Genomic DNA, 18,946 nt, shown 5'->3' with positions numbered 1-18,946 from the left:
CGATTTGTCAGTATAATTAAAGCCTTAACAGCCTAATCAAAGCCTTATTGTCAGTCCAGTTGTATTTATAGTCCCACTTGTCGCAGCGCGCTCCCCGTATGGCTGCTGGTGCGGTCGCAGCCCTGGGGTGCTGACGTTCCCTGGGGAGAAGGGTCTGGGGGAGCTGAGGGTCATTGCTCTGCGCCCCATTCCTTGCTCTCATAGCCTTGCCTCTCCCTTACTTCCAAATTTCCTGGTTGGGTTGCAGTGGGGGGCTGTTCTTGGGCATCCCCAGAGCAGTTTTTCCTGGCTCCTGGGGCCTCTTCTCCCCTGGGAGCAGTGACCTGGGAGCTGCAGGGCTCCGGTACCTGCTGGGCTGCGGGGTGGCCGTGCTTGCAAGTTTTTCTGTTTTCCTCTGACACCTTTTGAGCTCTGGCTTCCCGGTAACGCAAATTAATATTTCATGAGCACGGCAGGGTGAACTCGACACTTAAGGAAAGCAATGACCCAGCAGGAGACAGGCGCAGGTGCGCTCGCACATGGGCAGGGGCACACGCACCTCGCACATGCGTGGGCACAGCCGGAGCCCACCCGGCGGGACCCAGGCGCAGTGGGGGGGGTCCAGCCCCGCTCCCCCCAGCTGCTCTCTCTCTTCCCTCCCCAGCGGCCACCAGCGTGGAGGAGGCAGAGCCATGGCATCGCTGCTGTGCAACGCCCGTGAGTGCCCCGGCGGAGGGGAGGCGCAGGGCAGGGCACCAGGCCATCTGGATTTACGCCAGGGCAAATCTGGCCCGTGGGCTGAGCTCACCTTGCCGCACTCGGGAGCTTCCCTACCCCACCGCGGCCATTGGGATTTGGGCTTCACAGCGCTGAGGACGGATGGGAAGGGTGGATGGGGAATTACCTTCTGCCCCTCTTGTGGCGAAGGGAGTTTGTTTGGTGTCTGTCCCTGCTCCATCCCAAATCAAGGGACCATGTGGGGTCCCAGAGGTGAGAGGGAGCAAGGTACACAGTGCCCCGATACCCCCACCCTCAGTGATGCAGCCCACGCTGCCCCCAGGCATCCAGCTCACAGACACACTGGAGCAGATGCAGCAAGGGACACTGATGCGCAAAGTCAAGTCCAAGAGCTGGAAGAAGCAGCGTTACTTCAAGCTGCAGGATGACTGCATGACCATCTGGTACCAGTCCAAGAGAACAGGCAAAACTGAGTCTGCCTGTGAGTACCGCCTGCTGTGTGTTGGCCGTGGGGCCATCGGTAGGGTCCAGAGTGAACAGGGATGTGAATGTACGGAGATTCTTGGAGCCATGCTTGCAAAGGGTGCTGGGGCATTCAAGAGAGGGTCTGTGTGCGTGTGTGGGCTCTTGTCACCCACACCTCTCCATGAAGCATCCTGCCCCCAGCAGGACCCATGGGTCACAAGGGCTGAGCAGAAATTGCAGCTGATACAAGTGAAAGCTCTGGTATGCCAGCAGAGGAGTAGGCAAACAGAGGTGCAGATGGATGAGTAGATGGATGGATGGATGGATGGATGGATGGATGGATAGATGGATGGATGGCTCAGTGGTTACATGGATGGATGAGTAGCTCAGTGGGTGGATGGTTGAGTGGAAGAAGGGATGGCTGGAAGGACAGATGTCTGTGGGCAGTGCCCCCTGCCCTGTGGTCCTTGTCCCCCACAGACAGGCCTCCCCTCCCTCTGCCCCAGTCTCCATCAGCGATGTGGAGACGGTGCGGGAAGGGCACCAGTCGGAGGTGCTGCAGAGCCTGGCTGAGGAGTTCCCCCCTGAGCGCTGCTTCACCATTGTCTTCTATGGCCGCCGGGGCAACCTGGACCTCATTGCCGGCTCGGCGGAGGAGGCGCAGTGCTGGGTCCAGGGCCTGCGCCAGCTCATCGAAGTGGCCGCCAGCATGGACCAAAGGGAGAAGATAGACCAATATCCTTCCTGTGGGCACCACTCTGCCCTCCACACCCAGTCCTTCCCCCATCTCCAGTCATCCCCCAGGCCCCGCATCTCCAGCCTTGTCCCAGCGTGTGCTTAGCGCTTCTGGGTCTCACCATCTGCATCAGGGCAGGGAGAGCCCACAGAAAAAGGAAAAAAGACCCTCTGATGCTCCCCAGCTCCATCTCTCTTAGCCAAGGTCCTTTCCCTTAACATCTGCCCTGGTTTCTTGCACATGGATTCGTGACTGGTTCCAGAAAGCCGACAAGAATAAGGATGGGCGCATGAACTTCAAGGAGGTGCAGCGGCTCCTCAAGATGATGAACGTGGACATGAATGAGGATCATGCCCTGCGGCTCTTCCAGGTAAGCACTGCACCTGAGGGCCTGGAAGGGCTGGGGAGGGGCTGGAACAAGCTGCACAACACCTCCCTGCAGAAGGATGTGGTCACTTTCTTCTGTCTGTCTGCCCGTCCATCCATCCATTCATCCATCCACCTAGCCATCCATTTATTTGTTCACCCAACTACCTGTTTACCCAGACAAACATCCATTTCTTCATTTATCTGTCAACCCAACCAGCCAAGGCAGCTGTTCCTCCCTCCTGTTCATTTGTCCATCCAGCAGCTTATCTGTCCACCCAGCTAACCAGCCATCTATTTATCCATCAGCCCAACCAGCCAGCCAGCTGTCCATCCATCCATCCATCCATCCATCCATCCATCCATCCATCCATCCATCCATCCATCCGTGTAACCATCCATCCATCCATCCTTCCACCTGTTTGTCCATCTCTCCATCCATGGACCCATCCATCTATCAGTCCACCGAACCAGCCCTCCATCTGCCAATCCATCCATCCATCCATCCATCCATCCATCCATTCACGCACTGATTGATGCCTACCACTGCCACTGGCGTGGAGTCTCTGTGGCCTCCATTGGGGGTGGGCAAATCCCCCCACAGCCCCATGGGGTGGCCAGGACACCCTATTTTGCCCTGGCTGGTGCTGAGTGAACTCCCTTGCAGGCTGCCGACAAGTCAGAGTCGGGGACGCTGGAAGGGGAGGAGTTTGTGCTCTTCTACAAGGCCCTCACGCAGCGTGAGGAGGTGCTGAGCCTCTTCCAGGACTTCTCCGAGGATGGGAAGAAGCTGACGCTGCTGGAGCTGGTGGATTTCCTGCGGCAGGAGCAGCTGGAGGACGAGGGCACAGAGGAGCTGGCCATGGAGCTCATCGACAAGTACGAACCGTCGGAGACAGGTGAGAGCCAGCCCGGACATTGGCTGTGCTCTGCATGGGGGGAAGGAGGGGACTGAGACCCACAGCCCCATGGCAGGGGCACCCCCAGCCCCATTCTGCTGCGGGTGAGCACAGGGAGAAGACTCACCGTAGTGTGATCTGGGTGTAGTTCCCCTTTTTTTCATCCATTCCTGGACCATTTTGGTGTGGAAGGTTGACCAGCCATGAGTACAAGCTCCGGCTTTGGGGTCCACTGCCCACCTTCCCATGGCTGCTGCCCCGGGGCATCTCTCCCTGTGCCCCAGCCTCTGGCAGCAGCTTTACCCACCAGGTTGGGGATGCCAGGAGCCACCAGCAGCCCTGTTTGTCCTGATCCTGTCCCCTCCGGGTCCCCGGCTGTCGCTGAGCCTCCCCCTTCGCCTGCAGCCCGGGCTCGCCACGTGCTGAGTGCCGACGGGTTCCTCATGTACCTCTGCTCCCCGGAGGGCTCCATCTTCAACCCCCAGCACCGGGCGCTGTGGCAGGACATGAGCCAGCCGCTCTGCCACTACTTCATCTCCTCCTCCCACAACACCTACCTGATAGAGGACCAGATCCGGGGCCAGAGCAGCATCGAGGGCTACATCAGGTAAAGGGGCTGCTCCCTCCTGGCTGCCCCCCAGCACCCTCCTTGCCCAGTGCCATGCCCTGGGCAGCTCCATGGGGCAAACCCAGAAGCTCCTGTGCCTCCTCCATGGTCCAGCACCCCTGTGGCCATGCCAGGGGGATGCTGAGCCCAGTTCTACCTGCCCTGCATGCAGCAGCATCCCCACCCTTGGTGGTTGTCCCCTGGTCCCTGTATGGGTGACACCCACAGGCAGAGGGGAGGGCAGGGGGCTGGTGCCCTGGCCGGCTGCGGGGTCCCAGGGGTGACCACCCACCCATAGGGCTCTGAAACGGGGCTGCCGGTGCCTGGAGGTGGATTGCTGGGACGGGCCGAATGGGGAGCCCATGGTGTACCATGGCCACACCTTCACCTCCAAGATCCCCTTCCGGGAGGTGGTGAGCACCCTGGGGAAGTACGCCTTCAAGGTAGGGCACCCTTCCCCGGGTGCTGGGTGTTGTGGGTGGCCCTCGGCAGGCGGGGGGGACGTGGCTGCAATTCAGGGCAGTGATGGGTCTCTGGAGGGGGGAGCAGTGCTGGGGCTTACACACCTGGTGCTGCAGCAGGTCTGACCCCAGCATGGGCGAGGAGGGCGGCTGTGTCCCTTCCTAAGGGACAGCACTGTGGGGTCTGGCTCACAGCCCTGCGCTGTGCCGTGCCAGGGGACAGGGGCTCATGCAGGCACCGTCTGCTGGGGGTGCAGGGGTGACATGGGGCCTGGGGGATGCTGGGGGCTGCAGGGGTGAGATGGGATATGGGGAATGCTGAAGGGGTGTGAAGGTCTCAGGGGGATACAAGGGTGAACAACGGGCTCCTTCCTGGCACTGACCAGAAGGGAGAGAGCTCCCCAGCCCCACCGAGGCTGATCTCCAGCTGTGCATGTTGCTCCCTAGACTTCGGACTACCCGGTGATCCTGTCCCTGGAGAACCACTGCAGCATGGAGCAGCAGGAGGTCCTGGCCCAGCAGCTCAAGGCCATCCTGGGGGAACAGCTCCTCACCACCACCACCGATGGGCGCGTCCCCACCCAGCTCCCGTCCCCAGAGGTAGGGACAGAGTGCGGCCACACTGGGCATCGCTGTCCTGCCTAGGAGTGGGGTAAGGAGGTGGCTCTGCTGTCCAGAGGAAAGGCCACCCCTGTCCCAGCATCATCCTGCTCCGCTGGAGCACTTGAGGACCCTGGGGATACTGTGTCCTCATGTTCACCGGAGTCCCAAAGCTGTCCCCAGGGTTGTCTCCCCATGCCCTGCAGATCCAGACAGCAGGGCAGAGCCCTCCTACCCCGTCCCCTCCTGGGTGCTGAAGGGAGCTGGCGGTGCTGGCCCCCAGCAGTGCAGGGTCCCAGGGGACAGCAAGTCCCATGGAGGAGATGGGCACCCCAAGGTGCCTACCGCTCTATCCCCAAACCTGCAGGAGCTGAAGCACAAGATCCTGCTAAAGGGGAAGAAGATTGGGCGGCTGGAGGACACGCTGGATGGGCTGGGGGACGAGGCGCCCGATGTGTCTGATGATGACAACGGGGCAGAGGCAGAGGAGGAGAGGCGGAGGGTGAAGGTGGGTGGCCCAGGCTGGGGACCGGCCAGGAGCGCTGAGCCCCTGGACACAGCTATGGGCCGTGGTGACATCCCAGTGCCAAGAGGAGAGGCAGAGACTGCAGGGACATCACCAGGCAGGGGGGACAGCCCTTTCTGCCGTGGCCATGCCAACCCCCTCTTTGCACAGCGTCCCTGTGGTGGCACCATGTTGGGGGTCCCCTGCTTGCTCTGTTCCTGGCAGGAAGGCTGCCCATGGTGGGGATGCTGCCACCCCCAGCACAGCCCCAGCTGCTTTTGGCTGCCCTGGGCTCTACAGCCTCTGTCCTGGGTGAGTGCTGGGGGATGGTGCTCCCATCAGGAGGGACCCAACATGGCTCTGCCTTGCAGAAGGACAAGGAGAGCCTGGCGCAGGCGTTGTCTGACTGTGTCGTCTACTGCAAGAGTGTGTCCTTCCGGGGCTTCCAGGAGGCCCGCAGCCATTCCCGGCCCTCCGAGATCTCCTCCCTTGCCGAGGCCAAGGCCAGGAAGCTCATCCGGGATGCGGGTGAGGCGGAGGGGGCAGTGGCACCAGGGGACCGAGCCAGGGTGGAGGGGGCAGGCAGCCTCCTCAGGTGTAGGGCTAGAGCCTCCAGACACCGGGGTTCCCTCCCTGTCCGGGGGAAAGGGGGTCCAGCGGGGCTGTACCCTGGGTTTTAGCTCTGGTGGGTGGGAGGGGGTTATTGGCTTAGAAAGCAAGGCAGGACGCCTGGGTTCCTGTGAGGGGAGAGGGATGAGAATTGGTGGGTGGGTGGGTGGATGGATGGGTAGATGGGAGGATGGATGGGTGGATGGATGGGTGGATGGATGAGTAGGTGAGTGGGTGGATGGATGGATGAAAGGATGGATGTTTGGATGGATGGATGGGCAGCACATGTAGCTGGCTGTGCAGGCCAGGGAATGACCCCACGAGTGGCCCTCACGCTCCATCCCTAGGGAATGAGTTTGTCCGCCACAACGCCTGGCAGCTGACACGCATCTACCCCAGTGGGATGCGGACCGACTCCTCCAACTTCAGCCCCCAGGAGATGTGGAACGTGGGGTGCCAGATTGGTATGGCCGAGGGGCGTCAGGGCTGCAGGCTGGGGAGAAGCCCTGGGTTCCATGCCAAATGGCACCATCAACACCTGTGTTGGTGCCAGCTACAACCCCAGCTGGAGCCAGATCTGGCTGCAGGCTCTTGCTCTGCCCTGGGGAGCCTAGGGGTACCCGGGTATCAGTGTCTTGTCCCCCTGTGCAGCCCCGCATCTCTCTGGCCTGGGGGACAGGGTGGTTCTCAGCTCCAAGCAGGGCACAGTGTCTCGAAGCTGCCCTGAACCCTTTCCCTGCCACCTTCCCCCAGTGGCCCTGAACTTCCAGACGGCTGGCACAGAGATGGACCTGTGTGATGGGCTCTTCAGCCAGAACGGCTGCTGTGGCTACGTGCTCAAACCAGCCTTCATGAGGGACGAGGAGACTCTCTTCAACCCCAGTGACCCCAGCAGCTGGGAGGGCCCTGGCCCCATCACCCTGACAATCCAGGTGGATCCTGGGGAAGCCGTGACAGTGTCCTGGGGCTCTGTTGGTCCCAGATGGGTGGGGACACCATTGGGCAGTGTGCTGGAGCCAAGCAGCCTCCCAGCAGATCGGTTCAGCTGCTCCCCAGCTCACAGAGTCCCTGCCCCTTCCCGCAGGTGATCAGTGGGCAGCAGCTGCCCAAAGTGGCCAACAGCAAGGACGGAGCCATCATTGACCCGCTGGTGCGCGTGGAGATCCACGGGGTCCCCGCGGACCAGGCGCACCAGGAGACCAAGTACATCGAGAACAATGGTGAGCCCCACGGTGGTACCAGGGACCCCGCTGTGCCCAGGTGCCCGACCCTGCCCTCCCTCACCCTCCCAGCGCCCACTCTCCCTTCCCAGGGTTTAACCCCCGCTGGGACGAGACGCTCCGGTTCCAGCTCCACGTGCCCGAGCTGGCCCTCATCCGCTTCGTGGTGGAGGATTACGACAAGACGTCCAGGAATGACTTCGTGGGCCAGTTCACCCTAGCCTTTGCCAACATCAAACCCGGTGCGTGGCTGCTGCCCGGTGGTGGTGGGGGCCCAGGGCAGCCCCGCAAGGGTGTCTGGGGCTCAGCTGGGTGCTAGAGAGCAGGGTGGGAGCAGCAGTCAGCCAGAGCCTCACTTTTCCCCCCTGCAGGCTACCGCCACATCCATCTCCTCTCCAAGGACGGCACCAGCATCCCACCGTCTTCGCTCTTTGTCCACATCCGCATCACCGAGCCACCTGGCCCTGAGCAGGACTGAGCCTGTGGTGCAAGCAAGACCTGCATGGAAGCCATAGAGCCAGCCCCAAGCAGCTGGGGCCACAGAGCCAACTGCATCGCCCTCTTGTTGAGCAGTTTGTGTCGTCCCTGTGTTGGTGTCGCTGCTGCGCCCCCCTTTGCAGTGGCCTCTGAGGGCTGGGAAAAGGCACTGACCTCCCCTTCCCAGGTTCGGGATGCTGCCTCCCACATATGAGCTCGGGGTCTGTGCTGGTGCAGCCCCCTGCACCCCCATGCATCCTGCCCTGGCCCATGGGCACAGCTTGGCTGCGGGGAGGAGGAGAGATGGCACACGACCCCCCAACTCTGCCACAGGGGCTGGTCCCCCCCAGCCAGGGGAGCAAGGCTAGAGCCGAGCAAACCCCAGGGCTGGGCAGAGCTGGGAGAGGAGTCAGTCCTCACTGACCCCCAACCCTGCAGAGCCCCATCACAGCCCCTGGCCCCTACTAACCCTTGCCGTGTCCTTTCTCTGTAAGCAACCTAATAAATTGTTCGGTGACAGGCAGGCTCAGGTCTGGGTGCAGTAGTGCTGGGGAGAGCCAGGGAGCTGGACTTGTGCTTGTGCTCTTTCCCTGTGAGCACCTGGCCCACTGTTCACACAGGGCTCCCAACAGCCCCAAGAAACAGTATTAAAAGGAGCTGAGAGATTCCTTTTATACAGCCGCATATTTTACAACCCATATACATATATGCCTATACACACACTTACATCTCTGCAGCAGGCCTGCACCACCAGGGCCTTAAAGCAGTCAGGATTTGGCCTCACTGCAAAGTGCTGTCCTTCTCCACGGGGCACCCTCCTTCCTGCTCCGCCCCGGGGGGGGCCTCGGCCCGGCTCTCCCTCTGCACGGCGTGGAGGTGGACAGTGGGCGTGCTGGGGTCCTTGCCCACCCCCTGGCTGGGGTCGCCGGCCCCACGCTCGGGGTGATGCCGCTGGATGTGTTTGATGACCTGGAATTTCTGCTTGGCCTTGTAGGGGCAGTAGCGGCAGAAGAAGGGGTGCTCGTTGGTGTGGGTCAGGTAATGGTGGCGCAGGCCAGCTGCCCAGCGGAAAGCCCGCCCGCAGGCGTTGCAGACATAGGGCTTCTCCTCGCTGTGCTTCTTCAGGTGGGTCTTGAGGAGGAAGCGGGTCTTGAAGGCCTTGCCGCACTGCTCGCAGATGAAGGAGCGGGCCTCCCGGTGCCGTGTCTCCTTGTGCACCCGCAGGGCGTCCGCCCGGTTGGTGCGGTACTCGCACTCGTCACAGCGGTATGGCTTCAGGCCTGTGGTGACAGGGAAGGGGATGGCACTGGGACAGGGGGATGGTGCCCTCCATCCTGTAGGTATCGCCATCCTTGTAACGGAGCATCAGTCCCCAGGGACTCCCCTCTACATTCCATCGTGTCAGCAGGCACCCCAAGATCCCCCTTTACCAAGGCACCACATGGTGCCCGGGGTCCGTACCACCCCACCTGCCCTCCCACGCCGAGGCACTGTCCCCAAGCCACCAGCACACGAGAATGTGCTGCCCCCCAACTGCTGGGGGTCCGCCCCCACCTCCAGCTGGGCCACTGGTAGCAAAGGAAGCACGGAGCTGGGGTCCCTGCAGCCCCAACACCCTCCCCAGTGCCCCACAGCCTGTCCCCAGTGGGCAGCACTCACCTGTGTGCTTTGTCATGTGGTACTTGAGCTGGTTCACCCACTTGCACTTGTAGCCGCAGTCGGGGCAGAGGTACTTCCGCTCCTCCTTGTGGATCCGCATGTGGTACTGGGCACAGGGCAAGAGGGCAGGGTCAGCATGAGGCCATGTCCCCTGCCCTGGGAACATGCAGCGCTCTGGGATGCCAGTGAGGGACTCACGGACAGCTCTGACATCTCAAACTGCATGGGGCAGGGAGGGCTGTCTGCTTGCCTGGCAGACTATGGGCAGGGGGGATCCACAGCAGGCTCAGGATGAGACCCCCGTACTGCTGAGCTTGCTCTGTCCCAGCCTGTGGATGGCACAGGCTTTTCTCCCCAGTTTGGCATTTAGGGAAAAGTCTAGGTTAAAACCCAGCCCAACAGAGCTAGCCCTGAGCCGCCGAGCACATTGTGCGGCCTTGCCCAGGCGGCCCCAGAGGGCTCCAGCTCAGCCTGGCCATTAAAAAAGTCAATATTTCTTCTAGCAAAACCAGACCATTTTCCCCTCCATTACCCCACGCCTGGCCCTCCTGTTCTAGGAAAGGCCCTTTACCATGCATGAGGATGCTAATCACCTACAGAAATGAGGGCAGGGTCTGGCTCTGCTTGCAGGGAAGCTGGGCTTTCCCCGCACCGTGTCTAACTGGTGCCACAGAGCACACTGCAAGCCAGCAGGCAGCCAGACTTGGCTTTGAGTGGTGCAAGGCTGCACCCAGAGAATGCCAGAGATGTCAGCAGGAAGAGAAGTGAACTCAGACAGCTGCCCACTGTGCTGGTTTTGGCTGGGGTAGAGTTAATTTTCTTCGTAGTAGCTGGTATGGGGCTATGTTTTGGATTTGTGCTGAAAACAGTGTTGATAATACAGGGATGTTTCAGTTACTGCTGAGCAGTGCTTACACAGAGTCAAGGCCTTTTCTGCTCCTCACCCCACCCCACCAGCGAGTAGGCTGGGGGTGCACGAGAAGTTGGGAGGGGACACAGCTGGGACAGCTGACCCCAACTGACCAAAGGGATATCCCATACCATATGACGTCATGCTCAGCATGTAAAGCTGGGGGAAGAAGAAGGAAGGGGGGGACATTTGGAGTGATGGCGTTTGTCTTCCCAAGTAACCATTACGCGTGATGGAGCCCTGCTTTCCTGGAGACGGCTGAACAGCTGCCTGCCCGTGGGAAGTGGTGAATGAATTCTTTGTTTTGCTTCGCTTGCACATGCAGCTTTTGCTTTACCTATTAAACTGTCTTTATCTCAGCCCACGAGTTTTCTCACTTTTACCCTTCCGATTCTCTCCACCATCCCACTGGGGAGGAGTGAGCAAGCGGCTGGGTGGTGCCTAGTTGCCAGCTGAGGTTAAACCATGACACCCACCTTCTTGCTTTGCTACAAATCCCCCTTCCCCTTAATCTGCAACAGCAGGGAGCAGGGAAGAAACATATTGTACCCACATGAGTTTTATCCGCTCACCTCTTATTCCTGTAGGAGCCACAAAAGAGGACAGAGGACAAAACCTCCCCTTGGGAGTTTCTTCTTCTTCCCCAAATCCCCGTGTCTGGATCCCCCCCAACCCATGTAGATGCAGTAGGATATATCTCCAAGCAGGGCTCTCACCTTGAGACGCGAGGGGTCGGCGCAGGCGTATTTACAGAGGTGGCACTTGTAGGGCTTCTCGCCGGTGTGGATGCGGATGTGCCACGTGATCTTCTGCCTGTTCTTGGTGGTGTATTCGCAGTCCGAGCACTTGTACACGCGGATACCCCCGTGGCCCTTCATGTGCTGGTCGAAGACGAGCTGGTGGCGGCAGGCGAAGTCGCAGAAGGGGCACCGCAGGGGTTTGTCCTGGGAGGCGGCCGGCTCATGGCTCTCCACGTAATGCCGCACCAGCTGCTGCCGCTCCTTGGCTGCGAAGCTGCACAGCTCACAGCGGTGGCTGAAATGCTGCGTCTTGTGCTCCTCCAGAGCCTCCCGGGTGGCAAAGGTCTCCTTGCAGGCGCTGCACTCCAGGTGCGGGTGCTGCTTCTGCACGTGGCACTTGAGCGTGGCCTCGCTGTGGCACACGAAGCCGCAGCGCGGGCAGCCGTAGGACACCTTCTCCTCGTGCCGCCGCAGGACGTGCTGCTTGAGGGCTGTCTCGGAGCTGAAGCGAGCCTCGCAGCGGGAGCAGCCGAAGTTGAGCTCGCCACGGTGGCAGCTGTTGACGTGGCGGGTGATGTCATTCTGCAGGTAGCTGCTGTAGTCACAGAGCGGGCAGAAGTGGGTGGGCGTCTTCTCGTGCACCCGCAGGCGGTGGATGCGCAGCTTGGAGTTGGTGCCGAAGGTCTGGCTGCAGATGCTGCAGGCGATGCGCCCCACGCCGGTGTGCAGGGACTGGTGGGCCTCCAGGCGGTAGCGCCGCGTGGTGCTGAACTCGCAGTAGCGGCACTTGTGCGGCTTCACCCCCTCGTGCTTGATGCGGACGTGCTGCCGCAGGCAGCGGGCCTGCTTGCAGGTGAACTCGCACTGGCGGCACTGCAGCTGCGGCCGCTTGCTGTAGTGCTTGCGGTGCAGCTTGCGGTGCAACCGCAGGGCTTTGGCCGCCTTGGAGGTGAAGGGGCAGGAGGCGCAGCGAAACTCGCCCAGCGCCACACAGCCCCTCTTCTTGTGCGTCTTCATGGCCCGTTCCTGGTGGCAGGTGAAGGGGCAAGTGGGGCAGGAGAAACGCCTCCTCTTGGGCAGGGTGGCTTTTGGGGGGGCCACATCCAGCAGGAGCTCGCTGGGCTGGCCTGTCTGAACGCTGGCCGGGTCCCCCTCAGGGAGCTCAGTGCTTTGGGGTCTGTCCTGCTCGGGGTGCGTGATGTGCTTCTCGGCATGGTGGCTCTTGAGGGCCCGCCGGGAACGGAACACCTCAGGGCACAGGGAGCACCCAAACTGCTCCCGGCTCCGGCATCCGTCCTCCACGTGGGAGGTGATGGTGGAGACACGGGAGCATACGAAGGAGCAGGCATTGCAGTGCAGCTTCCCTCCCTCCAGCCGGTATTTCTCCAAGGGTTTCCCAGGCTGGGGGGGACAAACGGCTCCGCCTGGCTCAGCCCCATCCCCTTGCTGGGGAGGCTCTTCTGCCACCTCTGTGCTGTCACCCGCCAGGGATTTCTCAGGGGCAGGACAGCCCAATGCCTGTTCCCCAGCCAAAGGAGTGCCTGCTGCCTGCATTTTATCAGGCAGCAGTTCAGCTTCCCAAGGGCTCTCAGCATGCCCGGACTCCTCCGAGCCTCCCTTCTCGCTCTCTGCCGTTTCTGTACCATTATCACCAGGCTGGTCAGCAGGTTGGCACAACCCAGGTGGCTCCTGACCAGCTGGTTTGAGGATCTTGTTCTTCTTCAGGAGGACCGGGCATTTCTTGAGGAGATGGGTGTTGAGCCCCCTTTGCTGCTTAAAGCTGGCACCGCACTCGCAGCACACGAGCGGGGCCCGGCGGCTCTGGCAGCTGGCTTTAGAGTGCAGGGACATTGACTTCTCCTTCCGCGTGATGTACGAGCACTTCTCGCACTTAAAGATCTGGCTCTCCGACTGCACCACCAGCATCTGTACCCTGCCCTCCAGCACCAGTGTCTCCGCCTGCTCCTTGTCCTGCTTCCGCAGAGCCTTTAGCACCAACTCCGAGCCACCCCTGGCATTGTCACCAGAGGCAGCCGCATCCTCTGGGACAGGCAGGTGGCTCTGCTTAGCTGTCTTCAGCACGCTGAGCCAGGCCTCCGGCAGCTCAGCTTGGCTGGTCTCTCTCATCTGGGTGTCTGCCACCAGCTTGTGGTGGTCCGAGCATGACCCCTCTAGGTGGCCCGTGGCCTGCCTTAGGATGTCTTTTCCCTGGCTGTCTCCTGCCGCTACACTGCCCTCCAGCCTCACTGCCTCATCCTCCTGTATATCTGCCTCCTCTTCCTCAAAGTCTGAGATGTCTTCAAGTGTATTGTCATTGTCCTCCAAGCCAAGGTCATCCCGGGAGCCCAGCATCTCATAGGCTGCGGGAGGCTCCTTGCAGGACAGCATTTCCACGCTCTCTGGCTGTGCCGTGCAGGCTTCTCCAGTCAGATGCTCCAGGAGGGGGTCAGACGAGACGTTCAGTGCCTCCAAGTGCAAGGTGCAGCTCTCTGCCACATCCCCAGAAGCAGCGAGCTCAGTTGAGCCTGCGGCAGCGTCTCCTTGCACGCAGTCATCTCCCAGGGCATCACCAGCAACAGGAAGGCTCTGCTCCCCCTCACCCACACCTCTCTCCGCCTCGCTGCTGCTCTCTGGTGGAGCGGCATCCTGCCCAAGGACGGGCACCACGAACGCTTGCTGGTAGCCCTCTTCTGCCTGGGATTCCAGCTGGGACGGCTTCACCTTTGCCCACTGCTCCTTGCTGGTGAGGGGGGAGCTGGCATCCACACGCAGGGCTGCGCCGAGCTCGTAGCCGAAGAGCGCCTCGGATGAGCTGATCTCCAGCTCCTTGCTGGCGTAGTTTTCCAGCCAGTCCTTGTCACCGGGGACGTAGCCGTGAATCTTGCGCTTGTGGAAGAAGAGGCTGGTGTTGCTGAAGGTGCAGTAGGAGCACAGGGCGCAGCGAAACTCCTTCTGCTTGGTGTGCTTGCAGTTCTCGTGGTTCAGCAGTGCCTGCTTGTACTTGGTCTGGTAGGTGCAGTACTGGCACTGGAAGATGGGCACCTGGTAGTTCTGTGAGTGCTTTGCCTGCATGTGCTTCTGCAGCTCGTACTTGCGCTTGCAGGCGAAGCCGCACACCTCGCAGATCAAACTTTTGCCCTGGTGCCGCAGCTTGTGGCTGCTCAGCTGGTCAGCACGGTGGCACCGGTAGGAGCACTGGTTGCATTGGTACCTGTGGGGAAAGCAGAATCGATCAGGCAGCATGAGGAACAGCGGAGCCCTGTCAGGCACGCTGAGCTCTGCTTCCCCGTCCCAGACACATGGGGAAGGGGCACTCTTCAGTTTGCCAGATCTGACCTTTGCCATCCAGGCAGCTCTTACCACAGGCAATTCGTCCCTGCTGCAGCCCTTGGCACTGCTGCTGCTTTACAGCCCCAGCCTGGGGACTGGAGACAGATTCCCTGAGTATTCCACACAGTGGCTACGTCTCCCCCCCCTCCACGTGTCACACCAGCAGCACCTCCAGCATCCCTGGAGGCAGACTGGACCCAAAGGAGGTGATAATACAGAGGTGAAAAGCATGTTTTGGCAGAGTCCTGCACATGCCCAAGCTGGCCTTGGCCCACGAACATCAGCAGAGCCCATGAACCCAAGCTCAGAGCTGCACTGAGGTGGTAATACACCTCCTTGGTGGCATGGAGATCCCCAAAATATCTTTGCCTCCACAGCACCATGCTGGCAACAACCTGCAAGCTCAAAGACCGCATTTCTTACGTGCCAGACGGAGCAGGCTGTAGCCGTCCCCCAGGCATGAGAGAGTCTGGCACACAATGCAGCCCGGAGCAGCAGACGCCTGGAGCAGGATTTGGGGAGCCCTGACTATGCTGCCAGGCCAGAGAAGCTGGGGGTCATACCGGAGATCTCCAGTGTGCTTGCGCATGTGGACGTTCAGGTAGTGCTTCCACTTGGTGATGTATCCGCACTCAGTGCACATGAAGTTCTTGTCGTTGGAGTGGGTCAGCATGTGCTTGGACAGGTAGCTCACATCCCGGCACGTGAAGTCGCAGAGCTCACACTTGTGAGGTTTCTCTCCTACATACAACACAGGAATGTCCTCAGCATGACGGCCAGATAAAGCAACACGGTTTGCCTCCCCCTGCAGGGAAACCAGCTCAGCAGGAGCTGAGGGTAACAGCAGCGATGGGGGCACGCCACGACTTCAGCCACTTGACGCTAGGGTGGCAGAGCCGGTGATGGGACCCCGGAGCCCTGACCCAGCCCTCCCTGCCCACCTGGAGCCGGGACAGGACCCCCCCCCCCCCGTCCCAGCTCAGCTCTCAGGACCCCTGCAGTGGACACTCACCAGTGTGCAGCAGCATGTGCCGGATGAGCACCCTCTTGTGCGCGGTGGCGAAGGCGCACTCGGTGCATTTGTGGATCTTCTCGTTGGCGTGCATCTTGCCCACGTGGTCGTGAAACTCCACAGGGTTGAAAGTGGCGTAGGGGCAGAAGCTGCACTGGAGCTGCTCGCTGCCCGGGTGCCCCTGCTTCTTGTGCTTGCGGAAAACGTGCTTGTTGGAGCAGATGAAGTCGCACTGCTGGCAGTGGAAGGCGTAGTGGGTTTTTCGGTGAGCCTCCATGGCCTCGGCCGTGCCGAAGAGCAGCGAGCAGGCATGGTATTTGCACTCCACGGCCTTGATGCCATGAGCATCCTTGAGGTGACGGACAAACTCCTTCCGGTCCTCCGCACAGTAGTCGCAGCCCCCCTGGAAGCAGCTCAGCCTTTTCGGCTCAGCTTTGTGAGTCTTCAGGTGCTCTTTGAGGGCATGGCTGAGCCGAAACTTCTCCTCGCAGACAGGGCAGGAGTAAACATCGGAGTAGAAGTTGGAGATGTCCTCATGCATGCTGGCCATGTGGCGGTTGAGGGCATTCTTCTCCACCGAGCTGTAGTGGCAGAGCGGGCAGCGATGGGCCTTCTCACCCGTCTCCCGCATCATGTGGATTTTCAGCTTGCTTTTGCTGGTGAAGTACTTGTGGCAGTTGGGGCACTGCAGGCTGGGGTCAGGGAAGTGCAGGTGGAGGTGCTCCACCAGGTGCGTCCGCTTCTTGAAGCACCGCTTGCATTCGGGGCACATGTGGGTTTTGTAGAGGTACTCAGAGCCCTCCGCAACATCCCCTGTGAGAGCAGAGGAGAGGGGGCCGTCAGCAGGGAAGAAACGGACAGCACAGGCAGATGTTCTCTCCCCGATCCAGCTGTGCCAGGGTGAGGGCTTATACACATATGTGGTCACACAGCAGCCATCGACTTGGAGGCACTGTCCCCACCCCAAGCCACCAGCATGGTTCAGGTGAGCTCTTTCCAGCTCAACACTGGCAAAGCGCAGCCTAAATCAGGCCTGCCCGCGTGCCCCTGAGCCCCAAAGCCAGGCAAACTTTTGCCTGCTTTTGTCTGAGCCTGGCAGTGGTTGTGGACGGGCAAAAGAAGGGACGCGTTTGCTTGGGCAGAGGGCAGGGGGAACAGTGCACTGGTACATGCTGGAGATGTGGGGCTACTGGATGGCATGGGACCCCCAGGCCCCACCAGCCCAGCTCACGTTTCACCACCAGTCTCAAGGCTGTGCTGCTTGTTCATAATACAAAGCGTGAGCAGCTCCTGGTAGGGCCCCGCATCCTACCTTTGAAGTGCTGTGCTCGCAGTGCTCTGACTTTCTCGGGAGCCACCTTCCCATTCTCTTTGGCCTCGCCTTCACAGGGGCTCTCGCCATCCTCCTCCGCCGACTCGTCCCCACCGCTGTCCGAGTCCTCTTCTCCAGCTGACGCCTTCCGCCCCTCCAAGGAGCCCTCCCCAGTGCCTGCGGGCTTTGCTGGCCTGGCTTCTGCTGTGGTGGCTTCCCAGCCAGGGTGGCAATTCCGCACCTCCTCCTGCCCTTCTGCTGCTGCTTCAGTGGGGAAAGACAGAGATCATCACGCCCCAGGCAAGAGGGAGCCACCCCCCCTCACCCACACACGTGCAAAAAGCCTCCTGGCTGAGATGGGGGGCACAAACCGCACCGCAAGGAGGAAGGAACGCAGGGCTCCCTGGCCCTCCGGCAGCACAGCCTCACCCCCCACTCCTCCCAGTTGTAACTGGGATGCATGGACACGGTCAGCCTCTGCAGCACCCACAGGCCCCGGACACCCCGTCCGTACCCGATGGCAGGAGGCAGCATTGCTTGAGGCCGTGGGGGGCCGAGCCAGGGGGGCCACCTGTCGCGGGTGTCTCGGCGGGGGCTCTGCGGCGTGGCCCTTCCTGTGCTGCCAGAAGAGCTTGGCATTGGCCGTGACGAAGTCGCAGTGGCTGCAGTGGAAGGGGAAGTGGGTGCGGTGGTGCTGCTCCATGGCAGTGCGGCTGGGGAAGAGCAGCGGGCAGGCACGGTAGGCGCAGGACACGGGGGAAGCCCCGTGCAGGCGGCGCAGGTGGCCACGCAGTTGCTTGCGGTCCTCCGTGGCAAAGCAGCAGCCCTTCTCGGGGCAGGGCAGGGCTCCCGGTGGGGCGCGGTGAGTCTTGAAGTGCTCCTTGAGTTCGCCAGGCTGCGTGAATGCCTCCTGGCAGACGGGGCATGGCAGGCGCTCGGGAGCGGAGCCCTCCTGCGTGCCGGCTCCGGGCAGCTCTGAGCCCCCCGCCTCGCTCTGGCCCTCGCTGGCAGAAGTCAACAGTGCCCCAGGGAGCTCCAGGTGCCCTGGGGGGGCCAGCAGCAGGCACTGGTGCTGGGACAGCAGGGAGGCCTCCGGGAAGCTCTGGCCGCACCTCTCGCAGAAATACAGCTCCACCACTTTGACCAGCACCTCTGCAGAGGGCGATGGGCGAGCTTCAGAAAGGGCTTTCACCAGGCCCAGAGCTTGGGACTGGCAGTTCAGTTCCAGCCCCGGACAAGGAGGATAAACCCCTGTTGCCACAAATTACAGTTTGGAGACCGCAGCCCTCCCCCTGCCCAGCGTATCGCACGACACCTCCCATAAGAGAGGGGACACCACCACTGGGGTGACCATGATGACCAGGTCTGTCCCTTAGCACCTTTGAGGCACACAGAGTTGGGAGGCCAGCTCAGCCCCGTTCCTAGCAGGATGTGCCCACACTGGATCCGCGTGAGAAGCACTCTGGGGCAGCAGTCTGGGGTGGAGATCTCTGCCTAGTCCCTACTGACAGCCCAGAGCAACCCCCTCACCCAGCACACAACTCCCACAGACACCCCTCCCCACCTACACACCCAGCTCGTGCCAGGTCTGCGCTGAATGGTGGCACCAGACTCATGATGTACACAACGTCAGAGACACGAGGGCACCATGGTGTCCCCAGGGTGCTGGCTGGAGGGGACAGGGGCCCTGGCCAGACCTCTCTCCCTCTGTTGAGCACCATGGGGCCCATGCTGCCCTCCCTGCACCCCATACCTGTGGCACTGGCCGCGTTGCTCAGTGTCACGTTGCCAGCCACTGCCTCGATGAATATTTCCATGTTGCTTCCTTCAGCGTGAGCCCCTTCCCCAGGCATCGACGCCTCTGCCAGCAGCAAGTCCTGGCTGGCAGTCAGCGGGGGTGTCCCAGCCAGGCCGGTGCTGGCCACACCGGGGCTTCCCACGGCTCCTGCCTCTCCTGGTGTGGGCAGGAGCAGCTCTGAGCACATAGCCTCCATCTCCCTGCTGGCACCCTCAGACACAGCCACTTCTGCACTCATTGCCGCCGGGCACCGGCTTGGTGCCGGGCAGGAGGGCCTCTCACTCTGAAACAGAAGAAAGTGCTTTAAATGAGGGAGAACCCAGAGGCCCAGGCGCCCTACAGGATTTTGGGGGGCAGCCTGCAGTGCCAGTCCCCAGGCAGGGGTACGAACCAGGGTATCTCAACGCTGGCTCCCTTCTGCTGTGCCCCAAGTGGGCTGCTGGCAAAACCCACTGCCACAGGGGAGACGGGGGTGCAAGGACCCCTGTACCCTCCCCAAAGATGCCCGGGGGCCTCTCCCTGA

At 61.4% G+C, this 18,946-nt stretch overlaps 2 protein-coding genes across 2 annotated transcripts; one reads left to right on the top strand and one right to left on the bottom strand.

Annotated features, from left to right (window-relative positions):
- The first annotated feature begins 1,068 nt into the window (after window positions 1–1,068).
- PLCD4 (phospholipase C delta 4) lies at window positions 1,069–7,872 on the top strand. Its single transcript, XM_050900181.1, has 14 exons — window positions 1,069–1,198; window positions 1,689–1,917; window positions 2,159–2,288; window positions 2,952–3,183; window positions 3,589–3,790; window positions 4,089–4,233; window positions 4,699–4,851; window positions 5,219–5,363; window positions 5,702–5,884; window positions 6,313–6,429; window positions 6,719–6,897; window positions 7,050–7,185; window positions 7,278–7,427; window positions 7,557–7,872. Exons 1-14 carry the CDS (start codon window positions 1,069–1,071, stop codon window positions 7,661–7,663), a joined length of 2,238 nt encoding a protein of 745 aa, XP_050756138.1. The 3' UTR covers window positions 7,664–7,872.
- A 453-nt stretch (window positions 7,873–8,325) lies between these two features.
- On the bottom strand, window positions 8,326–18,897 carry ZNF142 (zinc finger protein 142). The gene is given in 10 exon segments (XM_050900279.1): window positions 8,326–8,942; window positions 9,322–9,427; window positions 10,948–14,182; window positions 14,865–15,042; window positions 15,314–16,126; window positions 16,626–16,889; window positions 17,140–17,220; window positions 17,223–17,777; window positions 18,379–18,706; window positions 18,815–18,897. Coding segments are annotated over 9 exon segments (6,015 nt in total). The 5' UTR covers window positions 18,662–18,706; window positions 18,815–18,897; the 3' UTR covers window positions 8,326–8,442.
- Window positions 18,898–18,946: the final 49 nt, after the last annotated feature.

The sequence above is a fragment of the Gymnogyps californianus genome, chromosome 7 (assembly GCF_018139145.2).
Source record: "Gymnogyps californianus isolate 813 chromosome 7, ASM1813914v2, whole genome shotgun sequence".
Taxonomy (NCBI): Eukaryota; Metazoa; Chordata; class Aves; order Accipitriformes; family Cathartidae; genus Gymnogyps; species Gymnogyps californianus.
This window is presented reverse-complemented; position numbering and strand designations above follow the sequence as displayed.